Genomic DNA, 25,247 nt, shown 5'->3' on the forward strand with positions numbered 1-25,247 from the left:
TAAACAAAATAAAGCAAGCACATATGAGAAGTTGTTGTCCTTGTTGCTATCCTTCCTTCGTAACACATGGCCACTTGGGGGATTGGCCCGCGATTGGGAGCTTTGAGGAACTAACATGTCCGGCTCGCAAAATTCATAACACTGTGAAGTTAAAAAGTAACAGCTGTAGAGTAGTGCGTGCAGAGGGAAGTCCGAACGTGATGTCATTGGAGTAGGACAGGTGCACACCACCCTCGCAGAACCCCGATTCTAGGGTGACTGTGGCGTGTTCGAGCCTGCTTGCACACTAAGACGAACAAATGAAATAGAAGAAACTGACGAAAATACGTAATAGCAGAAAAAAAAGCCGTTTAAATTATTCCGTGCCAAAAGACAAAGAAACGAAGGCAAGGAAACAGGCGCAAGTACAATGTATTAGAAAAGAAGGTGCTAATACGTATCGCTAGGCTTTCGCCCTAAAAGCACGTAGGCAGACTGGACCGCGCCGAGGAAATTTTGTGTCGAAAAGCGGAGGGTTTCGAGCAGCAACTGTTTTGAATGTGGCGCGCTTCTATCACCGGCTTTCTTTTTTTGCCAGTCGGCCGTAGTCACGTGATTGCACTGTCTGCCACCCACGGCAGGAACTACTTCTTAGGACGACAAAGTTCAAACAGAAAGCTCATATGAACGCCTGAAAAAAAAATAAAATGAACTTTGTAGTGAAATACCGATTAATAAAGTAAAAGTATAATAAAATAAAGTAGTTGGATTTGCTTGCCCCGAGTAGCCACGAGTGCAGCAGTGGAACGAGAGAACGCCCTGAAAGATGTGCCACGCCCTAGTCACGCATCCTTGGAGCGCGCTGCCCTGGATCGATTACGTCACCTCAATAATCAGCAAATAGCATGAATCGCATTTTTAAAGCGTTTTAACCCTGCCCCTAAATGTTTCCATGAGCTTATTATTATACTCGGTGATGCTCGCTCCCTTCCGCTGGAAAATTTTTTACTTGCCCTTGCTGATTTTCGTTAACTGTTCTTTTGTTTTATTGCCCTGTTGATCTGTTTATTTGTTATTTCTTGTTCAGTGAATGCTCACTCCTGCCATAGCCCCAAATTGGGGGCTGCAGTATGTGTAAATAAATAAATAAATAAATAAATAAATAAATAAATAAATAAATAAATAAATAAATAAATAAATAAATAAATAAATAAATAAATAAATAAATAAATAAATAAATAAATAAATAAATAAATAAATAAATAAATAAATAAATAAATAAATAAATAAATAAATAAATAAATAAATAAATAAATAAATAAATAAATAAATAAATAAATAAATAAATAAATAAATAAATAAATAAATAAATAAATAAATAAATAAATAAATAAAAATTATCGCCACAGCTCCGCCTTGCCCGAGTTTCGCTCAAACTCGGGCCTTCTGGAATAGCACCCCAGAACGAAGAAGATGCGTCATAGCGTACGCCTGTCATTCGTTTGTCCTCGTGTCGTCGTGTGAATGCGCTCTGTGCCGTAGAAGAGCCACGACTTGAATGTCGAAGCTCTCTAGGTGATCATTCACTCCACATGGTCCAGCCGATAGTTTGCCCGGCCGAGGAAGAGGCCGCGCTTCGAGAGGCTCGGCGTGCAAAGCATTCGCTCGAGACGATAAGTCGCGCTTGCAGAGTGGCGTATGAACACGCCTACCGAAACGACGAGCTCACTCTGGCCTTGCTAAGCATAAGGTCATTGAAATGCAATGCTGCCGACGTCAACCACGACACCACAACGACACTAAAACTCACTTCTGTGTCCGTCAGTGATCGCCTGCAGCAGCTTCGCCATTCAAGCCTTGCGCGTGAGTGCAAGCTTCCCTGAATTGTTTTTTTCGTGCCCTTCTGAGCGTTGCTTTGTTTTGGTGATGCGCACCAACAAGCCCAAATATAAATGCCCTTTTATGCACGTTCTTTGCTAGGGATTTAACACGATAAAACAATATAGTATCAGAGCCATTTCGCCAAAGCAGTATAACTGCCACGGCTGGGTCTAAGAAACACCACCTCTCATTTCAAAGGCGGCATGGCAGCTCCCCATTTTTGTTTCTATGTGGAGAACGCCCGCAACTTGGCGAGCTTTTTCACCGACGTCCGGGAAGGCGTGCGCTCACCCAGCCTGAGCACCCACACTATGGAAAGAAGTGGAGGAAGCTCACACTAACGCGCTAGACTTGGAGGTATACCGACGCTGTAAGCAACCTTCACGGCCATCACGATGCTTCAAGTCCGTGATTGCAGCCGATTTTCTTCTTCGCTGCCGCAACGACCTTTACTGCATCTTTGCTGCTATAAGTGTGAGCTTCTTAAATGCTTTTGAAAGTTCCAACATTGGGTATCACCTTCGAGGGGCGTACGCCATGATGTGTCTTTCTCGTTCTGAGCAAGTGTTGCCACGATTACGGCGAACGCTGGAGTTCCTTTTGGCCAATTTCGGTCAATCTCCCCCAGTGAGTATGCTTGGCTTGACGAACGTGCGCCGGGGACCCTGGGCGGCCGCCGCGAGGCACGCACAGGCGAGCGTTCAGCATTTTCTTGGTTTTTTGCAGCAGCCACGAGGTCGCCGCAATCTTGGCCAATCCCCCTAAGTGGGTACGCTTGGTTTGACAAACGTGCGCCGGTGATGCTGGGCGGTCATCACGAGGCACGCGCACACCAGCGCTCGGCATGTTCTTGGGATTTCAGCGCGCAAGCACTCTGGCGGCCGCTGCCGGGCTTTGGCGGCAGCGACGGGCACGGCGACGGCGTCGTAACCGAGCGCCCGAGGGAAGGCAGGAAGAAAACGACGGTGGAAATTGTGGCGAAAGGGTGCGCGGGAGGGAAGTAGCTGACCCTGCACGAGACGCTAGTCGTAGCCTCTGCAAAATTGTGGGGTAGGGTGGGGAAGGAGGGAAGAGGGGGGCTGCTATGGCGCCATCTCTCTCACGCCTCCCTCTTACACCTTCGGCAGACGCTACTACTCCGTGCGCAGTCCATCCGAGCCACGTGACGTTTGAGCGGGAGGTTCAAACACAATTTGCAACAACATGGTAGCTGGCGGCGGCAACGCGCTGCGAGATAACAGCCAAGTAGCGTGCGCCGTCGTGCGTTCGCTGAGCACGCGATTACTTCGCGAGACGCAGCAGATATGCGCCGTGACAGAGAAGTCTGCAGTTCGGATTGCGCACGACTTTCGCATTAGAGAGTGTAGTAATCGTCAGTGCATTTTATAAAATGCGGACATGAAAAGTTGCGATTTGCTAAACAGCTTCGCTGTTAAATTGGCATGCTGGTTTCCCTTGAGAGTGCACGTGTGTGCTTTTAATCTTGTGATGACGCACCCTCCTGCTTGTCCTATACTTAGAAAAACAGCGCACAAAAGAGGAGGCTTGAATAGGGCCACCCCTGTATACTCGCTAAAAGAAATTCTCAAGGAAGGAAGCGAATAGGCCGAACTTTCCTGCGAAGCACAGGACTTGATCAGACTCTTTAAACAGGACTCTCTTAATGAGCACGTCATCTTCATCACAGTCATTATGATCATCTCTTCATCGATTTCTTTTTTATATATATATACATCTGGTGTAGCAAGCTAGGCGCCTTGGCCAGGCTAACCTCACCAGTATCATTAAAGACTATTCTCTCTCTCTCTCTCTCTAAGATTACAGGGCAGGACACGCCCCAATTTTATAATATGGACAACGGTAAACTCATTGTACGTCAACCTGCTGCTGCGGGTTGAGGACGTCTTGCCTGAAAGCGTAACATCAGGTATGGCTTCAGTTGCCTAAACGAAGGCTCACTTAGCCATTTAATGCATTCATAGCAAATGATCGCTTGTGTGAGCAGGAATATCGCTCATGCTGGTAATATAGAAGATGCTCGAAAAGGAATTTCGTGGGCCACTGCTGGCTTAACTTAGTGAACTCGATGAAAATTTCGATAGTGCTGTAGAAATGCGTGTCTTTTTTCTGCGCTGGTGGCGTGCGTTGGCTGCAGGTTTCACGCTTGGCATTTCGGACACCGTGATGGGGCTGACGTTCTTGTCCATCGGAGTGACCCTGCCCGACGTGATTGCCAGCCTGCTCGTAGTCCGTAGGGGTAAGTGGAATGTGTCAGCAGGGTAAGTGCCATAGGGCGCACCCACCGTGTCCTGTGGCCAGCGGGGACCCATCACTGGCCTCTGCGGCGAAATTTTCGTTTGCTCCGTCGGCAATGAAAGGACGTCGTTTGGGTCACTACTGACGAACACAGGAACCGATGGAGGAGCGTTGTTTCGCGTGTCAAGTAATTACAGAGATTTGTTTGGGATCAACGGCTGCCGAGACACGCACAAAGGCACCGTCGATGGATGTGCGTGATGCAGCATTTACGCGGCCCGCCACCGCGTGTCGTGGGGTTCCTATATCAGGGGCCACACGTAAGGTTGGGTCGCAGCATCTGAGCAGGCAACCCAGGCGACAAAAGGCTGCGCACGGGAGCATAGTTTCGCACCAGCTCCCATCCGAAACTTGCACATAATCTCTCCGAACGCAGCTGCATGCTGCGAAACCTCCCGGGTTCAGCAAATAAATCGGCAGCTAAACGTCAGGCTCCCTCCCCTCCCCTCCCACCCGGCTTCAGTTGCATTGAGTCAATAAATTGTGGTCGACGTTGTGAGCGCATGGTAACACCGAGATGGTACGGGGAGCATTGTGACGAAGGGAAAGGAAGCGATCGGGCTGCGTATTGTCTACAAGCATTTGCGTTGGTGTACAAGGACATTAAGGCCGCTGCAGTCGTACTGATAGTAAAGATGACGTAAAGATGAACAGGCCCATTTTTCAATTTCAAGGAATTCGCGGAAGTGTAATAAGTTGCCCGATCCAGCACCGGGGCGAAGAGTAAATTTAATGGCAGCTAATGCATGGTGTCCGTGGGCGGCTGCCACACAGTGGAGAAAAGGTAGCTAGATTGGAGGCACGTCTGACTTGTATACCTGGTTGCCTGCATGGCTATCACCACGAAGTGTGCTGCTAGCCAAAGATTTATGATGGGCTTTTCAGCGTCCTAACCTGCGCAACATTCGCATTTCTATTAAGAGATAACAGCTAAACACACCTGGCCTAATTTTTGCGAACTAACGAAGAGCGAATCGCCGTCAAACCTTGGCGCTCAAAAGACAAAACCATAAAATATCTCTGCACCAGCGCTAGGAAGCGAGGACTCTAATACTGACATCCCGTTGTGGAATAGATTTAAGAGTGTCAATTCCGATTCCATTTCAATGAGATTCAGTTTACTTCCGCTCTTTGTGCGAATAGAGAAACTTGGCCGACTGGGAGAGCTCATCCAATTCAATTCGTTTTACTCAATCGCACATGAACTTTCTTTGGTACAAAATGTCCATCAATGCGGACAACACCCTTATGGCGTTATAAAAGGCAGAAATCGAAGGCATAATCTAAGATACGTCCGGTATAAAATGATGAGGCGTGTTTTTAGTCTCTGCATAGTCCATACGGTCCATGTGCGTTCACGGCTAACAGGGATCTTGCCGAATCTCAGTGCAAGGATAGAGTGAGTGTAACGTATTTTGCCTCTACTGAATACACTTCACCAGCCAAGCCCCATAGCGACCTGGAGAAGCCTACGTGACACGGTTCACAGCATGAAGCGATTTCTAGGCACCTATAGCAACGCACTACGTGCGATGTCTTCCCGCATGCAGCCACCAGAAGCACACCAATTCCAGGGGAAGTGTAAATAAAAAAAAAGCCAGCACATTTCAGCTAACTGTAAGGGCCATAGCAGAGGCTTGACGTCGGAGCCCCTATGGTGTCGAGCCCATGGATTAAATGCACTGTAAAGATGCGAAACAACACAGTAGGGTCCGCATAAGCGCTTCGTCTATACCGCCTCAATACACTGGACGAAATCTCCATAACGTTTCGGAAGCAATTGAGTTTTATTGGACACTAACCACAGCCGCTCGGTGAAAGAGAGGTCCCTTTCATCGAGTTGTCACGGGGCATATGTGGAGAATCCCCGATGGGGCCATTCACAGACAATGGCTGCCTTGTGGTAATTAAAGAATACTTCGGAAATCGGGACCTAAATCTGAAATGCAGGTAGCGACGAAACTACATGCTTATGCATGAACCATTCTATATCGTTAGCGCGAAGGTTATTCGCACAAATAACTTCGGTCTAAATAGTCACATGTGCTAAAAGAAAAGCGCGGAATAAACTGGAACAAGGCAGCAGACAAGATGTATTGCACTCTCAAATGAAGGCTTATCGAAACAAACGCGCACTATGGATAAAACCTTTCCGACTATTCGTTCATCTGTCAGGCGCATTCTGGGGTCATAACGCACTTGCGTATTCCTTTCTGAACAGAATGCGCCGTAAAATCACAAGTTTTATCTGCGTATCTTCCGATAGTTTGGGGTAAATATGGGTCACATTGGCACATATCCCAGTCCGCTGTCTGATCGTCTGGCGGGGATTGTTTTTCTCACCATGCCTGCAATATTGTTTCATTATTCCCAGATTCGCTGTTACAGAACTCATGGCACGTTAGGTGCCACTGACACTGCGCCAGTCACGTGCTGCTTTGCATGCTCTTTTAGTCCTTGAGCGGCCCGTGGAATGATGGCCCACTTCGATATTGAGCGCGGCAGACGAACAGCACCGAGAAGTGTCTCACTAACTGCTAGCTATCGCAGAAAAACGAACAAGTGAGCGCATGCAGCTTCACCCTTTTCCCTCTACTCGCCCTCGGAGCTGAATCCTCACTGTTACGCACACGCAGCCGACATTGAGGGCCTTGTATCTTCGCTTGTGGATGGCGCGCTACATCTGCAGCTATTTCAGTTTTGAGCCCATGTCAGACGGGGGAGATTGAGCCCATATCGTTAGTGCACTCGTACGGAACATGACGCAGTATGAGTTAGTTCTGAGCCCATATGCTTTTCAGGCCATTAGATTTCTGATCCCCAGTGGCTCCATGTGAGCCGTGAGCTCATGGTGAGGTCTGGCGCCTCAGCCCTTGTCAGTAAGCCCAGGAATTACGCTGCCTGGCTGGTGAGCCTGCGTTTTACCCGTACAAGGCACGGCGGCGGTGAAGCTGAGCTTGAAGCCTGTACCAGTTCGTCAGCACTTACCCTCAAGTTGAATGAGAACTGATTTCAAAATAAATTTCTCGGGGAGTTTGAGTGAGCAGCTTCACCACCTTTGATGAGGCATGTGCATGAGAGAATCTGTAAACGCTGAAAAAGCCGACATTGGAGACGACCATCGCCCACTGCACCTGTTTTTTGCCATACGCAGGATTCGGCGACATGGCTGTTTGTAACGCCCTTGGAAGCAACATATTCGAGATTCTGGTCGGACTGGGTCTCCCCTGGTTTCTGAAGACAGTCGTGTTGTCCCCAGGAACGCCAGCTATCGTGCAAGGGAAAGGTGAACCCTGCCTTTTGTGTTGAATCCTCACGTTCCCAGGAGAAGTCACTGTCTAGTTCACACAAATGCTGAGGTAAAATGGTATTTGACCACAAGTTGAGTTCATCATAACCTTTCTTTGGCGGTATGTCACGTACCCGGCTGTGTGCCTATCTCAATCTTTTCCTTGCAAGGGTTGCAAAAGTCAAATACAAAAGTAAAATGGTATTTGACGAAACGCTGAGTTAATCGCAACTTTTCTTTGGCTGTATATACGTCACTACCCGGCTGCATGAATAGAGAGTTTTAGCAGTCCGTCCGTTCCGTTCGTTACGTTGTTACCGGGTTGACCGGGACCGGTCTGCGCCTGCGTGCGCACAAGGGCGAGGAGGAAGGGCGAGGAGGCGCGGACATGGCGAAGGCAGGCGCGCGGAACTAATCCCCCTACCGCGACGAATGCCCAAGCGCCCAGACGGGTCCCGGTAAACACGCTAGCTACGTACGCGACGGAACAGACGGACTGCTAAAACTCTAATATCTCAGCTTATTCATGGCAAAGTCACTGTCTGCTCCGGTAAGATGGTTGTTGTGAACCGCAAGAAATCAAGACGCCATGTTAGGGCAGAACTGGAAACGCGCTTCCTCCTCCTTTATTTACTAATGATGATAGTGTGCACGCCCCGCTTCTACCTCGTCTACTTCCACAACATCCTCCCCCGGGCACTTGATGATTTCCAGGGGATACTACTTTTGTACGGGACGGGTCAAGAACTGTCCCGCCGAAAGTCGAACTTTGCAGGCACGAACTGCGCTGTCACGTCCAGGAAAAGTCTGTTCTGTGACTGCCGTTTCCCACAATCCTCTTGGGCTTCCTCCTTCAATAAGGACGACGTCTCCAATCTTGAGAGGGGCAGAATTTTTTGTACGGATGTGACGAAACGATAAAAGCTGAAGCACGTACTCCTTCTCCTATCGCATCCAAAATGCGTTCATCAGAGCCTGTCTATAATACCACTTTTTGGTAATGCCGGTAGCACGTTGTTCCAGGAAGTCGTGTTGAACGGTGGGTAAAGCAGTCAGTCGTTTAGCGATGAGAAAGTGAGCTGGGGTCAAAACTTCAGTGTCACCGATGGAATTGCTCACAAAAGTAAGCGGGCGGGAGTTAATTACCGCTTCAATTTCGCACAGGATGGTGTTCAATTGTTCTGCATTCACTGAAGCTCTGCCGAGAACAATTCGCAGTGCTCGCTTCACGCTGCCAGCAAGTCTCTCCCAAAAAACTTCACACCAGGGTGCAGCTTCCGCATTGAACTTCCAAGTTATAGCATGTTTAGTGCAAAAGTCTTGAATTTCAGGAGAAGCGCAAACTCGGAAGAGTGAGCGAAGCTCTGGGTTGGCGCGTATAAAAGTATTGCCATTGTCGGAGTAGTAGTAGTAGTAGATGTTACTGGGCACTCCTCTTCGCGCTATATATCGCTTGAATGCCAAAATGAACAAGTCTGTCATAAGACTGGAAACTTGCTTCAAGTGTATGGCCTTCGTCATGGCACAAGTTACCAGAAGAATATAGGTATTTTTCCCTCCGTCTTTAACCAGCAGTGGTCCAGCTAAGTCGATGCCGACGACGTCAAACGTACTTGACTTCCGAAGTCTGTCAGCTGGAACCGGGGGTGTAGACGCAGAACGTGGGTTCGCCCTGTATTTTCGACAAGTTTGGCGTTTGATGCGCTGACGGGCCTTTGGTACCCAGTCTCGTTCGCGAAGGTCTATCAGGATGTCTCGGAAACCGCTGTGCTGAAGTCTACGGTGAGTAGCGTTAATTATTAGGTCCATCAAATGCCTCTTGGTCGGTAATATCACCGGTTTTTTAGTTTCTTCGGTGAGTTGAAAATTAGAAAGCCGACTTCGGGCGCGCATCACGCCGTTGTCGTCAAAAAATGGTTGAAGCGTCATGATAGGTGAAGTTTTGCAAATCCTCGATGCGTTTAAATCGGCGAGTTCTTGCTTGTAGTGTTTCTGTTGCTCTTGCTTTATCAAAAACTGCTCCGCTGACTGGAGTTTTCGTGTAGTGAGGGGACCCTTGGGACGCTTACCTGTCTTGAAACAGAATCGTAATACCCGTGCGATTACTCTGATCAGCTTATGCAAGTCGCTGAATTTGTGAGCGTCTACGACGTCGGCTTCGACGCTTGGTGTGCAACCAGTGAGTACAACGTGTTCGTGGTTTGGCGTAGAATAGTCGGGGTGAACTCTGAGAGCATTTAAAGGCCGTGCATTTGGAGTCGGTGTCAGCCAGTCAGGAACTTTCCACCACAGTTCGCTTCCGATTAGATCTTCAGCCCAACAACCTCGCGTGATTAGATCGGCAGGGTTATTTGATCCAGGACTGTCTCCATTGTGAGGGCAGTGGTCCGGCGAATTTCGGAGAATCGGTTAGCGCAAATGGTTCAAACTTTCTGTTACCTGTTATCTATCCCAACGAGATTGACGAGTCCGTCCAGTACCAAATAGTTGCAGTGCCATAGAAGACCTTGCTGTTCAGGTATTCACCCATTCTTGCAGCACGAGCGTTCCCATCAGTTCCAGTTTGGACACTGTCAACTCTCGGATTGGTGCTACTCTCGAATTTGAGAACAAGAACGTAGTCTCTGCTGCTGATGTGGTGTTGCTCAAAAAATGAAGGTACGCCATGGTGCCATAGGCTTGAGGACTCGCATCAGAAGAAACGTGTACCCCAAGTTTCCAGGTAGTTTCTCTCGCCCATCTAAACATCTAAAGGTCCCTGGTTCGATCCCGGGCTTCGGCACCAAATATGTTGTGAACCGCAAGAAACCAAGACGCCACAGTAGGGCAGAACTACAAACCCTCTTCCTCCACCTTTGTTTACTAATGATGATAGTATGCACGCTCCGCTTCTACCTCCTTTGCTTCCACAACAATGGTATTTGCAAGAACGCTGAGTTTTCCGCCACCTTCTTTGGCAGTATGTCACGTACCAGGCTATGTGGGCATCTCTAACTTATTCTTGCAAAAGTCAGTCTCGTTTATGCAAGTACTGAGGTGAAATGGTATGTGACAAAACGTTGATGGTATCGCAATCTTTCTATGGCAGTATGTCACGTACCTGGTTGTGTGGGACGTACTGAATGGCTGGCGCCATCCATCTCTTCAGGGCAAAGTTCCTCACGCCGGATCCGCCCCGACGATGCTAACCAAATCAAAACGATGCTTTCGCCTCAAAAACTCTAAGTCCCCGTAGGGGGTCTTCACAACAATGCTTCAGAATGACCAATCGAAGTGCCTTTGTGTGCGAATCAAAATATGGTTTGAATAAAAACGTGCACGTGCGCAGGGACAACACGCATGGCGGGAATGGCGTTTTGCATTGCGCATTGTCTGAGCGCAGGGGCCCTCTTTCACTCAAATTGAACGCTTGGCCGCGTCATTCGTCGAGTTTGCACCCTACGCCACTTCGAATAGTCATTCTGGAGCACTGTGCGGAAGACGCCATACGGTGACTTGTTAGAGTGTAGCCCTCATAATTGCATGTTTATGTGGCCCAGAAATGTTATGAGCAATATTGTTGCGGGGCGCACACGACTTAATTTTTGTGCTGGGTTTCTTACAAAGATGCGCCAATAGTGTCCACGCACGCGTGAAAAAAAAAAAAAAAAAAAAAAAGGGGGGGGGGGGGGGTGCCCACGGCATTTCGCGCTTGTAACTCGTAGCAGACACGTTGGCTTTCAATAAAACAGACCAGTATCACCAGCCCCTGGGGAAAGCCATCCCTCGGCCCAAACACTGCAACGAAGTTTCGTTACACTCACGGTGACGCGAAATCCAGTTGGTAGCGAGGACACACCTGCCAACGGGTCCCGAATGGCGGCGCCTGCATACGTGTGCGCAGGCCTGGCCTACTCCACGGCGTGCCTGCTGTCCACCGTGCTGTTCCTGCTGCTGGTCACGCACTTGAACAAGTGGCGCATGAACCGAGTTTACGGGGCCATCTTGATGGCCTGGTACCTTGCCTTCATGGTGGTCGCCTGCCTCTATGAACTCAATGTGTTGGGATACGTGAACCCACCATCCTGCGACAGCGACTACTGACGCCCTTCTTTCTTCACACGGGTGCAAACTCCGCAGACCGGGATGAGCACAGCAAGGCTTGGATACGTGGTCTCGTACACGTTTAATACAGATCGCGGACCGCTGTACTGTTCTTCAGCTGCAGAAGAGGACTTGCGTGTTATCCCAGCCAAATGCATAAACACTTGGTAAGGCAGAGATATTAAAAAAAAAGTTGGATAAGCGCAGCGTATCTATGGTGAAAAAAGAATAAACCTGTTTACCTGCAATTCTGCCTTTAAGTGGATTTCCAGCTTATATTGACGACCACCTGTTTGTCCTCGCCACCGAGCGGCCGTCGTGAGAATCGCCCTAATCAGGCCCGGTTGCGGACTTCTCCGTGGCGCACCACGCTTGTTTATCGTCGTAACTACGTAGTTGTCGTGATACCACCGAAGGAAGACCCAAAGACGATAAACCGGACGAGTAAGAAGTTTTGTTGCGTCCCCTTTGGTGTGTCGGCATGATGGAAGTACAGCAGTGCATACTTTCACCGCTTCATGCTAACTAACAGCGCACACAGTCGAAGGACAAGGGCAAAGAAGGTGACGGGACGAGTGCTGTGCCGTTCGCTGTGCCGTTCAGCACTCGTACCGTCGCCTTCTTTGCTTTCGTCTGTGCGCGCTGTTAGTGAGCATGAATCAGTACCAATTCGCCCGTTTGTCTGTCCTGCCTTTTACCTCTTCCCACGAGAAACAGACGACGCGCTTCGCAAGACGTTGTGGACACAGAACCTATTGATCCGAAAAAAAAAAAAAAAACGTGAGCACATTATGCAAGCTTGTCCAAAGCACTTCGCTCAAGACGACTACTACCTTCCAGGTCAGCAGCCACTTGCTTTTTCATTGTTATGAAGCCACATTGCATGCGTACGGCGCTTTCTGTCTACAGCGCATCCCCCGTGTGCTCTGCTCGAACAGGTACCTGCCCTTTTCAGGTCTCTTAGGTGCTAAAGATATCTGTTAGGTACTAGTCAGGATACATGTTTGAAATGAAGCCTTGATTTCAATTAGCTGGGAACGTTGCTTTTTCTTCGTGCTTGAAGCTTCCCTCAAATGCGAATCTGCGCGGCCGCCCCGCGCGCAGTCGACGTACTTGGCGCTCAAGCCGGTGAATGTCTGGACTCCCGCAGCTTGGACTGCTCCAAGAAGCGAGCGCACGACGCTATCTTATCGGTGCTGGCAGTGTCGCCTTTTTGTTTGCTTTTACCGTACGTGACCTCCTAGTTTAGTGTTTCCCGAAAGTAAGTTGCGCATGTTCCAAACGCCCGCAATGACCACCCGCCTGTTAACCAACTAGTACGACGTTGTACTTATAATTAATAAGCGAACGTCGCGGGCGCCTGGAAATCAAAATAGTCAAACTTGGGTCTCAAAGCGGAGAACTACAAATTTGCGAGAAAAAATGTACAGGAAATTTAACATGCGCCCCAAATGTACAGCAATTTAAAAGGCAACCTGGTTGCATAGAACCTGACTTCCTCGGCAGCTACGCAATGCCCTAGACATTACGCCACGGCGTAAGATGTTCGCTTTATAAGTTTACCCAGCACCTATAAGCTGCATGCTGTCATCATTGACATAACAAGCCACACATTTTCTGCAAAAACGTTTACAGCAATTCAATGTAAACTAAGTTGTTCTAAAGAGACCTTTTTTTTAGTACTGAGCTAATACGGGCAATGGTTTGCATTTAAATTTGCGTGTTGTTGTGGCTAATGATATTGTGAACTGGGTTTTCAGGCTACGAATCGAAGAGGAAGGCACAAAAAAACAGGTGCTCCAGCGAGTCAGTACCTGCCAAATTCGTCAACTCATGACGCAATGAAAGCTGCCCTGCATGAACAGCTGAGTGCAGAAAGGCAGCTAAGGATGCAGCGTCCACCATCCACCACTGTAAGCATAAGTTGAAAAGCCTCCTCTAAATACTTATAAAGTACCCATTCTCTTCTACCTTTCTTGAAATCAGGACAGGTAGACGTCTACAGCTGCATCGTGCAGCTCAGAGGTTCCTGACACGCCGCTGATCACCACTGCTGGTACTTGTTCTGTTCAGGTAGCACTCACAGTAGTGCTCATTTTCTATGCCATTTTAACCAACATCAGGGTTCGGGGCAATCAGGGATATTACCATTTTCCTGGAGGAAGGAGGTTTGGAGCACGAATTTCTTCCAGCTTGTGTCACAAGTTAGTCACCACACCCAACAGCAAGCGTTCCAAGTCATGGCACCAAAAGAGTGCGCACCTTTCTGCCCACAAGGTCTTTGGCAGCTTCGAGCCTCGATCCAAAACGTCGCAGTGCATAGCCAACTAGGGAAACAAATTTAGGCAATTACACCATACTGATATGACCAACAGTAACATATGTTGACATACTGCTATGGGATTATGATGTTTCTCCGGGGGCAAAGTCTTATTCAGTATACCTTAAAGCTGACGCTTTAAAATGAGTAGAAGAATCCCGGGCACGAAAATGTACCCCGTCGACATTTGTGGGTATTGTTCTGGTGCACATGACCGTTCAGATGTCCTAGTATGACATTGCCATTCTTTCGTTGTCTGTGTGGATATGTCACGTGTGTTAACGTAGTTTTGAAGCAAAAACAGCCTGTATTTTTGCATTGCTGTTCCAGAATGCCCGAGATTTGACACACCGGGCTGGCTAGTCAGCAGTTCGGCGAGCAGTGGCGTGTCTGTCCCCTTTTGTCCTAGACAGCAATCACGCAGCACTACCGCCTGCAGCGAACAATGTACCCTCCTCCACACAAAATCCTCACAAAAGAACAACAACACCACCTTCGAGGCATCCAAACCAAAACCTTACCCCACCCAACTAGAGCCCACATTCTGGCCCCCACCCTCTACTCCTCGGAATGCCGCTTCTGTGAGGCTCCGGGCACGCTTTCCATATTGTGTGGGGCTGCGATAAGAACCCCAACTTACCCCCCCCCCCCCCCCCCCGGCCCTTCCCCTCCCCTGAGCACTGGGAGAGAGCACTGTCTAGCTCGGACCCTGACGACCAGCTTTGGCTGGTGAAGAGGGCTCAAGAAGCCGGACGGTCTCAAGGGGTCGTAAAATAAGGACTCTTCCCAAAGGCGAACTGCTTTATATGTACGTTTAATCCTCCTCCTCCATTTCTAGTGGAATATAACAGACACAATTCATGTTTATTCAGCCACATATGCCCAAAAAACACGCCACACATACACAAAAAATTCGCAGGGTTAACAGGTCATTCGCAAAAGCTTTTGGCTAGGCGGTCACGTTTGCTGCTGAGAAGCAGAGGTACCTGGATTCAAAACTCAAAATTTTCGAACGTCCAAAAGCAGTGTTTTTTTTTTTCAATCTGCTCGACAAGTGTAACGTATAATATAATCCCGGAAACAGACATATCGTGATACCCACACACAAGCCCAGAAAAGGCTCTCTCGTAATAATCTACCGCTGGTTGTCACTAAAATGACCAGACAGGAACTTATGCACAGTTCGGTTATGCCAGCCGTTTCATCATTATTGAAGCAATGGAAGTGTTTGGGCTCGTTGGTTCATGGCGCGGCAGCTTTGAAAAATGCCTTGCGCAGGTCTTGTCACCACCGCATGAGCGATAACTTTCAGGCGCAGGTAAGCCGTTTGCGCTCAGCGGCGTGCCATGACCCCGTCCTCCAAAGCGAGGGCAAGATGATTTGGCGGGAACTGCGCGCTCCTTGGTCTATACCAGAACCTGAGAGGGAAAAGGACAAGACTGCTGTGATGCCGTATATTCATGGTGTCAGCCACAGGCTCAGGAACATTGTGGGACGAGCTGGTGTGCGCTTGGTTTTCTCAGCTCCCAACAAACTTAGCAGGATGTGTGCGCGTGTTAACAAAGCTGCCCCTTCCCGTAGAAAATCTGGCAAAAACCATGTGCGTCCTTTTATCAAGTGCAGGGCCGGCGTGGTTTACTTCATTCCTTTGACTTGTGATCGCCAGTATGGAGGCCAAACCGGGCGGTGCCTGAACATTCGGCTTATGGAGCACGCGTCCAGTGTCAGAGCCAAGTCCGGTGGCTGGCTCACCTCGCACGTGTCGTCATCCAAGTGCACCCCGGAATTCGAGCAGTGTCAAGTGATAAAACACTATGGGAATCAGCGCACGCGTGAGCTGCTGGAAGCTTACACGATTTATAAGAGAGACACTGACTGTGTAAGCAGCCCTTCTGTTGTCTTGTCTCCAAAGGAGATAGCGTTTATCGAAGACTAACCGTTATCGTTTAGGAGCGAAATGGTCGTACTATGATTAAGAAAAATGCTTATACTTTGTTTTTTTGGAATGTTTTGTGTATCTGTATTCATTCCCCTTTTAGGTACGGAGTACCTTAGGACCAATGTCCGTCCGCGTCCGTGCGCATAGCATTTACAATCGGAAAAAATCACCCAGGCACCGGCAGGATTTGAGCCTGCGTCTGGTAGACCAGACAGAGTTAGCGTCAGCCGTCTAACCCATTGGGCTACGACTGTGAATTAGTACACGAGAGTCAAACGGTTTACTCCCTCGCCGGTAACGGTGCGGAGTACCTTAGGACCTCCCAATGTCCGTCCGCGTCCATACGTGCGCACACCACCATCAAGCGAAAATCAAGCGAAATTCGATATGAGCCGTGAGTTGCAGTTTCATTTAGGGAATAATCAAGGTGCAACTCACGGCTCAAATCAAATGACAGTCGGGGCGCAAATCGGATGTCACTCGGGGCGCAACTTGATGTCATTTCGAGTCCCCGTGCTCCCCACCCTCGCTATTATCCGCGGAGTGGAGATGCTGCAATTTTTATCTTTGTGCAACCTTTTCGTTTATATTGCTGAGAGGCAAATAAACACTTTGTTGGCAGTCAGCGCTATGTGTGTGTTGCCTCTTTCATCATTATTCTTAGCAGGTATGATGAGATGATTCTCCGCACAAAATAGGTTGCCAGGGAGCTTCTGTCCTGTCGTTTTAAGTGTGCAGCACTTTGGGGGCCCGGCTTGTCTTCGTAGCTCGCACGGGGTCACGGCGTCACGCACCCAAACAGCGGCTTCGATAAGAAAACCGCATCCGCTGGTCAGGATCGAATCTGGGTTGTTCGCGTTGCGAGGCTAACATCTATCCCATTGCACTAAAAAAACTTTTGAAATAACAAAATTAGCAAATTGCGTCTGCTGGTTTCTCAAAAGGGTACTGAGGGTTCAGACAGCTTCAAATTATCCAGACTATTCATTCATCCAACAAGGCTCATCGCTACACCATTGCGTAGCACCACATAAAGAGCCCTGCAGAGTTTCTTTAGGCTTGATCAGTGGTTCCAAACTTCCGGTTTTCTCATTACGGTTTGTCGAGTCACGGTTCTGACTGATAGTATTCCGTTGCTCCCTCAAATATGTCACAGAGCCCCTGCCACACCATATTAATGATCGAATTAATGATTCCATATAACGATTCCAAACCATGATTTAATGATTTAAGAATTTAGTGATTCAACACCATATTAATGACTGAACTAATGATTGCCAATAACATTCCCAAGCTTCAGTTAAGAAAACAGAAACTTCGTCTCGATTTCCTCCGTTCACTTACTAACCATGAATTGGCTATCGATCCCTCCCTGTATGTATCCGCCCTGACTACAAGACACACGCGGCACCACCACCCGTAAGATCGCTAACACCATACCATGCGAATACTGATACCTACAAGTTTTCATTTTTCCCACGTGCCGCGGCAGAGTAGAATTCCATTACTGAGCCATACTCGTTAGATTCTGCATGACCCTGCTTTTTTTGTTGTTGTTTGCGTGTAGGTATTGGCAATTTCAGTGGAATGTCCGCTGTTTCATTTCTTGTCCCTTTTGATGTTTTTGTAGTATTGAGATATTCAAGTGCTCGGCCTACCGGGACCACAAGTGTGGGGTGCAGTATGTATTAAAAACTGAATGAAATAAAATTATGGTGCACTACGCAGATCATTTGAAATCCACTCCATGAAGCAATTATGCTTTTGTGGTAGCCCCAATGTCCCCATCGACCAAATCTGCGGCAATACGTGGGCTCCTGAGCATTTAGATTAAACAAATCTGTATGTCATCTTCATGGTCGCAGTAAAGCGCACTGCCACTTCGTGCTAGTTACTTGAGTAAAGTGCATTATTCCTGAGCTGACACAACTTCCTTTTCCCTCTTTTGTTCTTTTCCTTGCTGTTATTGCAGGATGTGTATGGGAGCCTGCTTTCACTTGTGAAGAGGAAGGCGCCGCTATTGTCCTTGCCTCAAGCTCATGTGTGAAAATTGACAGGGCTGCTCAAGTTAAATCAGGAGCATTTGTAAACAAATGTGTTTACGCCCAAGATGGTTCGAATGTTAGTTCCTTCACGGGATTACCCTTACCGTAGTTGCTAGAGTGTCTGCTTACAGCCTGTGAGGGAATGCAGCCAGTCGGCCATGAAAATCCACGTCGGTACAGACCATCAGTGAAAAACAATAGAAACATTGATTATAACATATCATGCATACTAAAGTGTTTACAGAAAAAACATATTCTTGAATAGGTCCACTCGACTTTTGTTAATTTAACCCTTGCACACTTGCAGGGCTCCAAGCGCTGGTCGATTAAACCAAATTAACTGAAATTTCTATTTATTCCTGGAAATAGTCCACCTGCTTTTCGGCATTGAATCATGCATAACTTCCTCAGTGAGGGTACTAATTTTTAAACGCTGTTTCAGCATCAGACTAAAACTAAATATCATGACTAGAAAAACAGTTTAACAGCTTACTGCCAAACGCCCCGAGCTAGGCGGTGGCTCAACTTGCTCAGTCGTCAAGTCTCGCAGGATGATTACTTTTAGCACTGCTGTACAACGTGTATAGGTCAGAACATGGCTTACCTTCCAGGTAGCGGTAAGATTACCCTGTAAGGTGGGGTTAAGCATACAAACTGTTTTTTTTTTCTACAGCAATATGTCAATGCGTACCACGACCCGTATGTGTGGGTAAATTATGCAACACGTAGAAGTAATGAAAATCACCTATACTTAGATAAAACACGGCAATAAAACTGAATCCTTCTTTTGCATATTAGTGCAACACAACTATAAATTGACCACATATTTTTTTCAAATCATTCAAAGTGACCATAATGCGTCACAAATTACAACGGTGATATCGAACAAACCGAGAGCAGGTATCATAACCATGAGCAAAAAAAAGGACGCCATTGTGGAACTACTCACAGTGACACACCAAGTACCGAACTTACTGAAGTCACTACTAATGCAATGTGACATGGAAGGCTGTTCAAATTACTCGCCGAATGTCGTCCATTTCGCCGCTGGTGGTAAAGCACCGACACTCTATCCTGTCGACACTAGAGAAATTGGCGAGCTGAACGTTCATACCTCGACTGTACGGCGTTTCCGTTTTTCGCCACTATCCGAAATACAGACTCCGCGAGGGTGACCGAGCCCGCTACATAACTGACGCAGTTAGACAGCACACAATACAGCGCACAATCTAAGCATCTACCACGCGTCGCGCATTTTTTTTTTTTTCCAAACGCGCTTTCGTCTAGTGTCTAGCCATATGCGGGTGCTTCGCTTCTAAGCGCGCCTGGCGCCATGAACACGAGCGTAAAGGCTACAAAAAAAAAAAAAAAAAAAAAAAGAAACCGAAAGTGTTCTTATTGCCCCTGTCCATTCCGATTCACATTTTTGTGCAGTTTGCGCTCTCACCAGATCATCATTCATTAGGCTACGGCGAAGCTCTATCACAGCCCGAACAGTGGTAGTTAAGACGTGTTGTTGAGTGAGTTGGTTCATATTGCAGAAAAAAGATTTAGTGCAGCGAAGGACACGGATGGTGAACTGACGGTACAGGCGGTAACTCGCAACTGGATTTTTATTGAAAGAACGGCATGCACATATACTTTCTGCGTAATCACACACGTGTACACGTGGGCCGTTTGTAGACTGCATTGAATGTGTTGTATACGGAGTACCGTTGGATTGTCGCAAAGTATACATCGGCCAAACTGGTCGATGTGTAAGTGACCGACTACATGAGCATGCTCTCTCCATAAAAAACGGGACCCGATCACTCTTGCCGTTCTCCTGCAAAGAATGTCACTGTGTACCGGAATTGGACGAAACATAAATTCTGAAATGAGGGCGGGACATTGCGGCACGTGAAATAGCGGAAGCCTGCTACATCAAGCGAAAGGGAGATAATTGCGTGAGCGCGCCATCGTAGCTAATCTACGCAAAAGAGTGTGCGTTCCTTTATAATTTACTTGAGGTTTGTTGGTGTGTGCCTTCACCGGATGTCTGTTAGCTTTGTACGCGTGTGTGATTACGCCGAAAGTATGTATGCATGCCGTTTTTCAATAAAAATTCATTTGCGAGTTAGTGCCCGTCCCGTCCGTTCACCGTCCGTGTCCTTCGCTGCGCTAAATCTTTTTTCTGTAGTGGTAGTTAAAACTGTACGTCTTAGGCTATGTTCAGACTACCGACGCAAAAGACATGTCGTGATCTATGGACGTGAAAAAACGGCCCGTCACGCTGTTGGGTTCGCTGAGACGTAAAATGACGTCGTTCTTTAAAGTTATTACGACAGTTCCGGCAGCAGTCTGAACCGGGCCGTACCTGTAGCAGTTGATGATAGCCGCAGCGAGGTGCTTGCCCTGCCCTAGTGCACACAAGCACAGCCCTTCGGCGATTTTCGGCTCGCTAGAGAGGCAGCTCATCTTGAGCGAAATGCGACGTGGCCCCTCAGTCACCCCCGACGTTTGCACACACATAGCGACGGTCTCGAAGTTTTCATCGCTCTGATTTTGACCCAGATCAAGGTAAGGTCGCTGCCTGAAAGCATGCGCTTTCTCGCCAAAACAACGCGAATCAACGCTGCAGTCTAAGAATCTTAGTACGGCGGAAAGCGAAGCTGTGACGGGAGACCTGTTTTGCGACACCATTTTGGCTGCTTCGACTAATGTTACCAGACTGCGTCGCAGAACTTGGAGTTGCCGATTACGAGGCGAGTCGTTCGGTTGTTTGACCTGCGAGAAAGGCCGAAAGTGCGCAAACCTGGTTGCAAGACCCCACAGGTCAGAGAAATTCGCCTCGCAAGCTTTTTAAACATCAAGATTAATATACGCTGAACCAATAAAATTCAGAGAGAATCTTACGGCCCCCTGCCTGTGTTATAGGTGACAACCTTAAGTGTTCTCTTCTCCCTATAAACTGAAGCCCCGATAGCCCACGCCATCATCACTGCCCAATGCCCGATCACCATACTCACCGACTCTCAGGCAGATTGCAGAAATTATACTTACGAGGTCGAATTTCTAAAACGGCACTTCTCCATTTAACAAGTCCGAGCATTCCCGAAGTTTATATAATTTGGGTGCCAGGACACGAATCCCTTGAGGGGAATGAGGCGGCTCACGCCGCTGCCCGCGCTTACATACACCGGGTCGTTTCTCTCACGGGGCAGTCACCACCTCTTCCTCCTAACCCGCAACCTCTATTGCGCTACCCAGTTATCTTGGTGGACTACCGACACAAACGGCAAATTTTCCCCATTCCACACCACCAACTCACAAGGGATGAAGCAACAACGTTCAGCCGACTTCATACTAACACGTACCCACACCGTACCCTTCATGCCATTTATCCAACAGACTATCAAGCCACCTGCAACTACTGCCCAGCGCCCGGTACCCTATACCATCAGGTGTGGGAGTGCCAAAAAACAACGGACCTGCAACCAGTCCCCAACCCCTTGTTACGAATCAGCCAGCGCCGCCGTACTTTCCCGCAGCACTCCACGGCTGTGCGGCGAAGCTACCTCGTGCGCATTTCTGCCGTCAGGCGCAATCATGTCGGTGACAAGTTGCGACAAGCCGCGTCAGACGCTTCGCTTTGGGCGCATTTCAAAACTTCGGCGGCTACCGGCGAGGCTCGTCTCCACGCTCTTCAAGGACACAGAGGCCCCGTCGATCGCAACGAAGTCCTCCTCTCTCCCCTCTCCCGGACTCAACGCGCGCCGAGGCTATGAACGGCTTACGAACTCTGGAAAGAGCGTTGTGTGTGTCGGTGACGTTCGTGGCGTGTTCCAGCTTGTTGGCGTTTGACCGTTAATGCTTTTGGGTATAAATAGACTCCCGCAAGCGTTGTAAACCATTCCTGTTTGAGCAGCGAATCGATGCTGTTGCTCTGCTCGAGTCCTGTATTGTAACCTCGCCCGTCGGGGCATTGTTCTTTGGCTTCGGCTCACCTCTCGCTATGAAGTAAACAGTTACGTTAGCCTACGGCTTCTGGACTTCTTCACGGCTGCAACAGCGGCTGGCCGCTCGCATCATACACGCTACCACTCGTATGTCGGAGGCCACGGAGCTCGGATCGGGTGCCCCCACTCGGTCGCAACACCCTCCATACAACAGTGGACGGCGCGGTTGACCAGCAAGGACCCTACGTTCCAGCTTGACCTGGTGCAGAGGGCCCGCGCAGCCAGCCGCAGCCAGGGGATGGATCCCCTCCACCGGGCGCGTGCCCTAACAACTGCACCTGTTGTTATCAATACAGATTTAATTAATTCATTCATTCGAATAGGTATGCTAGAATTGTCGGTGGCTATGTTACCGTCGCAGCCCAATTGGAATTGATGAAACGGCCGTAAGCTTGGCCAATTTTGTCGAGTCGGTGTACGAGAATTTTGGTGGATATGTTGGCGTCGCAGCCCAATTGGAATTAATGAATCGGCCGTGAGCTTCTGACAGCAGATTCCGTCGTCACTGGCGAATCCCCTTGGGTTGGTAATTAACGTGAACGTTGCGCCCAACGGCGCGCCAAGCGACATCAAGATCCCTCGTTGTACACGAAATCGCTGTCGAAACTCTGCGACCGACTGCATCATCTAAGCAGGGGTTTCTCCCAGGTGGACGTGGAACAGACATTCAAAGCATCCGCGTACGACAGGCATGTGTCGCCCCTGTGTGCGTCACGAAGTCGACCTGCGCGTCGCCCAGCACTTCGGAAGCTGCTACTCCATGTTTACAACAGTCGCACGCCAGTACGGGGAAAGCAAGACTCAGCTTCGTTTACTAAGAGGCTCGTTTACTACAAGCTTTCACACCATGGGCCGTCAAGTTTTATTAAGACTGTAGAGAGCGGAAAGCATAGGGGAGCTGGTGTGCCGGAGCGTCAAGCGTTGCTCCAGCCACTGGCGTACGCAGGGGGTGCCGAGGGGGCCCCGCCCCCTCCTTCAAATTTTTGGAATGGGGGGATATTCAAGGCTGGATCAAGCACGAGCCTTTTTTTTTTTGTTTTGGGGTTTGTTTTTATTTGTTGCTTTTTGTTAGTGCTTGTTAAGTTTTTATTTGTTATTATTACTATTTGGTAATTTTTGTTTGTTATTATGTCCTCCATTTTTTATGTGCCCCCCCCCCTCCCCCTCCGAAGCAAAATCCTGCGTACGCCACTGGTTCCTGCTACCGGAAACGCATGTCCTGGAAGTTGGAAAGGAACGAGGATAGCAAGTGTCCATGTTGCTGATATTTCCTTATTCTCTATTATTGTGTTTTTTGCATTGCCTACTTATAAACGGAAAGTTCCAAGAATGAAAATTTAGTCCTGTTTTTAGCTATAACGAAGTTTCTGAGTACTGATGGTTTCATGTACCAGCTCAGGTTGACGTGAATAGTGCCGCAAAAAAGGCGCTAAGGATATTTCATCTTGATATTTTGCGGCTATGAATGAAAACGATTTATATTACCCACTTGTTGCGCGACAATGTGACGCATGGTTCTCTGGCGCGCTTAAGGGAGCACCGCTGTCAGGCAGTATACGTAGGGTTGTTACTTATCGGGTAAAACTCTATTTCACCTGATTCTTACACCCCGAACATATTTCAGGAGAATCGGGTTAAACCCGATTTCTCTCCGGATGGAGCCTTTCCAAAGTAGCGATGGGCTGTCGGTGAGCCGTTCTCAACCAGTACTTGCTGGAAGCAAGCGCCACAAACGCAGCTTTCGGACACATTGAGTATTGTCATGACTCTGCCGCTCGCTACTGCAGGCTGGCAGATGCGGCACTGACATTTTTGTGCCTGGCTGACGGAAGCTGTGACGTCGAGAGAACTTTTTCCCAGCTGAGATACGTTCAACGATTGGACAGGTCTCGAATGGAGACCGGCACGCTGCGCATGCAGATGATAATGTATGTAAACAAGGACGTGTAAAAAATCGTTGGAAAGATTTAGTGAATCCAATTTCTCGTTTCTTAGAAGTTGCCGATGCTCTCTGCTGTCATTACTGATTCATTTCCAAAGAGACACCACATTTCCCGGAGTATTTGCTAGAAAACCATGATGTCCCCCAAGTTACCAACTTAAAACAAACAGCGCGTCAGCGTTAAGAAGCTCGTGATACCCTCTGATATACCAAGCTGGGTGTATTGCATAATGAAGCTGTAGATTTCACCCAGAAAACCGCTAATTTCCGAATGGTTTTAAAAAATCCCATTTTCCTCGATTATCAGTTTCAAAAATAGCACCCTATTTTCGCCCCCCCCCCCCCCTCCCCACCCCTCGACGTAAAAAAAATATAGCATCCGAAAACGAACAACCCCAAGTATTCTCAGCATTTAAACGTATAACGTTCGACACCTAGTCATGTTTATTTGCCGCTCGTTTTTGTACTTTAGTACCTTGTTTATCGCCATATCGCCTTCAAATGACGCTATTTTTACATTTAAATGACGGGGAGTTTGAACTGCAAGCACGCAATACCATTTTGATTTGCGCTTAGTTTTTTTTTTGCGCTTACTATGTGAGACAAATTAGTCCTACGATGTCATTATTCAACTGCGCGAAAGCAGCTGCATCTCAGCTTTGTTTTCCTCATTTATTGAAATGACGTGTGCGTTTGGTCGGCATTCATGTTGTTATGACGAGATAGTATTTCCAAAAGGGTGAAGATGTATGCTGTTTTCGTGGTATGTTTAAAATTAGGCAATTTGCCTGCAAAAAGCCTCCAGGAATCGGCTTCATGAGCACTTTTTTTATGCGGCTGATTGGGGCTATGCACTTACTTTAGCCAAACTGTAGCCCCTACGTCGCGAGTTTGGCGAAGTAGACTGCTGGCTTATGCGGCAGAGTGTATACCAGCAAAAGCGAACATTTTAAAAAGCCCTAGCAATTGCAGTTGCCTTAAAAATCACACGGAAGAATTACTTTAGCCGCTACAACCGACGTGCTGGGAGCCGACTTGATGCGTTCAGAATGGTTCGCAAGCAAAAAAAGAAATTGTTTTCCAGCTCCGCTACGTTTCTACGATGCATTTTCTGGTGTGTAAAAATAACGCGCAAGAAAGGATAGCACGTTAGGGAGGCTGGAACAAACCCATTGTCTGGAAAAAGCCCAACGAGTGATTGGGCAAAAAAGGAAGAAGCCCCGGCGCACTCTCGCTTTGTATCGGGTCTTGCCGCGATGGCTCTGTTTCTCAGCGGGCGTGTGATAAAAGAAAAAGTCAAACCTCGCGCCTGCCAACGTCGCGGAGGGAGCGGGACGACTGTAATTGAGTCCTGCTGCCGGTAGCACGCAGGGGGCGGGCGCTCCCTATGACGCCGGGGACGGGGCTTGCTACGACGACACGATAAAGTCTCCCACTAGACGTATTAAATCTAGG

General features: G+C 48.2%; 1 protein-coding gene across 1 annotated transcript in view; it reads left to right on the top strand.

The window, feature by feature from the left end:
- Positions 1 to 11,796, top strand: part of LOC144156285 (putative sodium/potassium/calcium exchanger CG1090) — a 49,954-nt gene extending 38,158 nt beyond the window's left edge. Inside the window, exons 7-9 of the mRNA XM_077688234.1 lie at positions 4,016 to 4,117; positions 7,331 to 7,462; positions 11,349 to 11,796. Of these exons, the coding sequence (XP_077544360.1) occupies positions 4,016 to 4,117; positions 7,331 to 7,462; positions 11,349 to 11,548 (434 nt within the window). The 3' untranslated portion in view covers positions 11,549 to 11,796. The remainder of the gene's footprint in view (positions 1 to 4,015; positions 4,118 to 7,330; positions 7,463 to 11,348) is intronic.
- The last annotated feature ends 13,451 nt before the right edge of the window (positions 11,797 to 25,247 follow it).

This window comes from Haemaphysalis longicornis, unplaced genomic scaffold (assembly GCF_048455015.1).
Source record: "Haemaphysalis longicornis isolate Haplotype H1 unplaced genomic scaffold, Haemaphysalis longicornis Haplotype H1 scaffold_1, whole genome shotgun sequence".
Taxonomy (NCBI): domain Eukaryota; kingdom Metazoa; phylum Arthropoda; class Arachnida; order Ixodida; family Ixodidae; genus Haemaphysalis; species Haemaphysalis longicornis.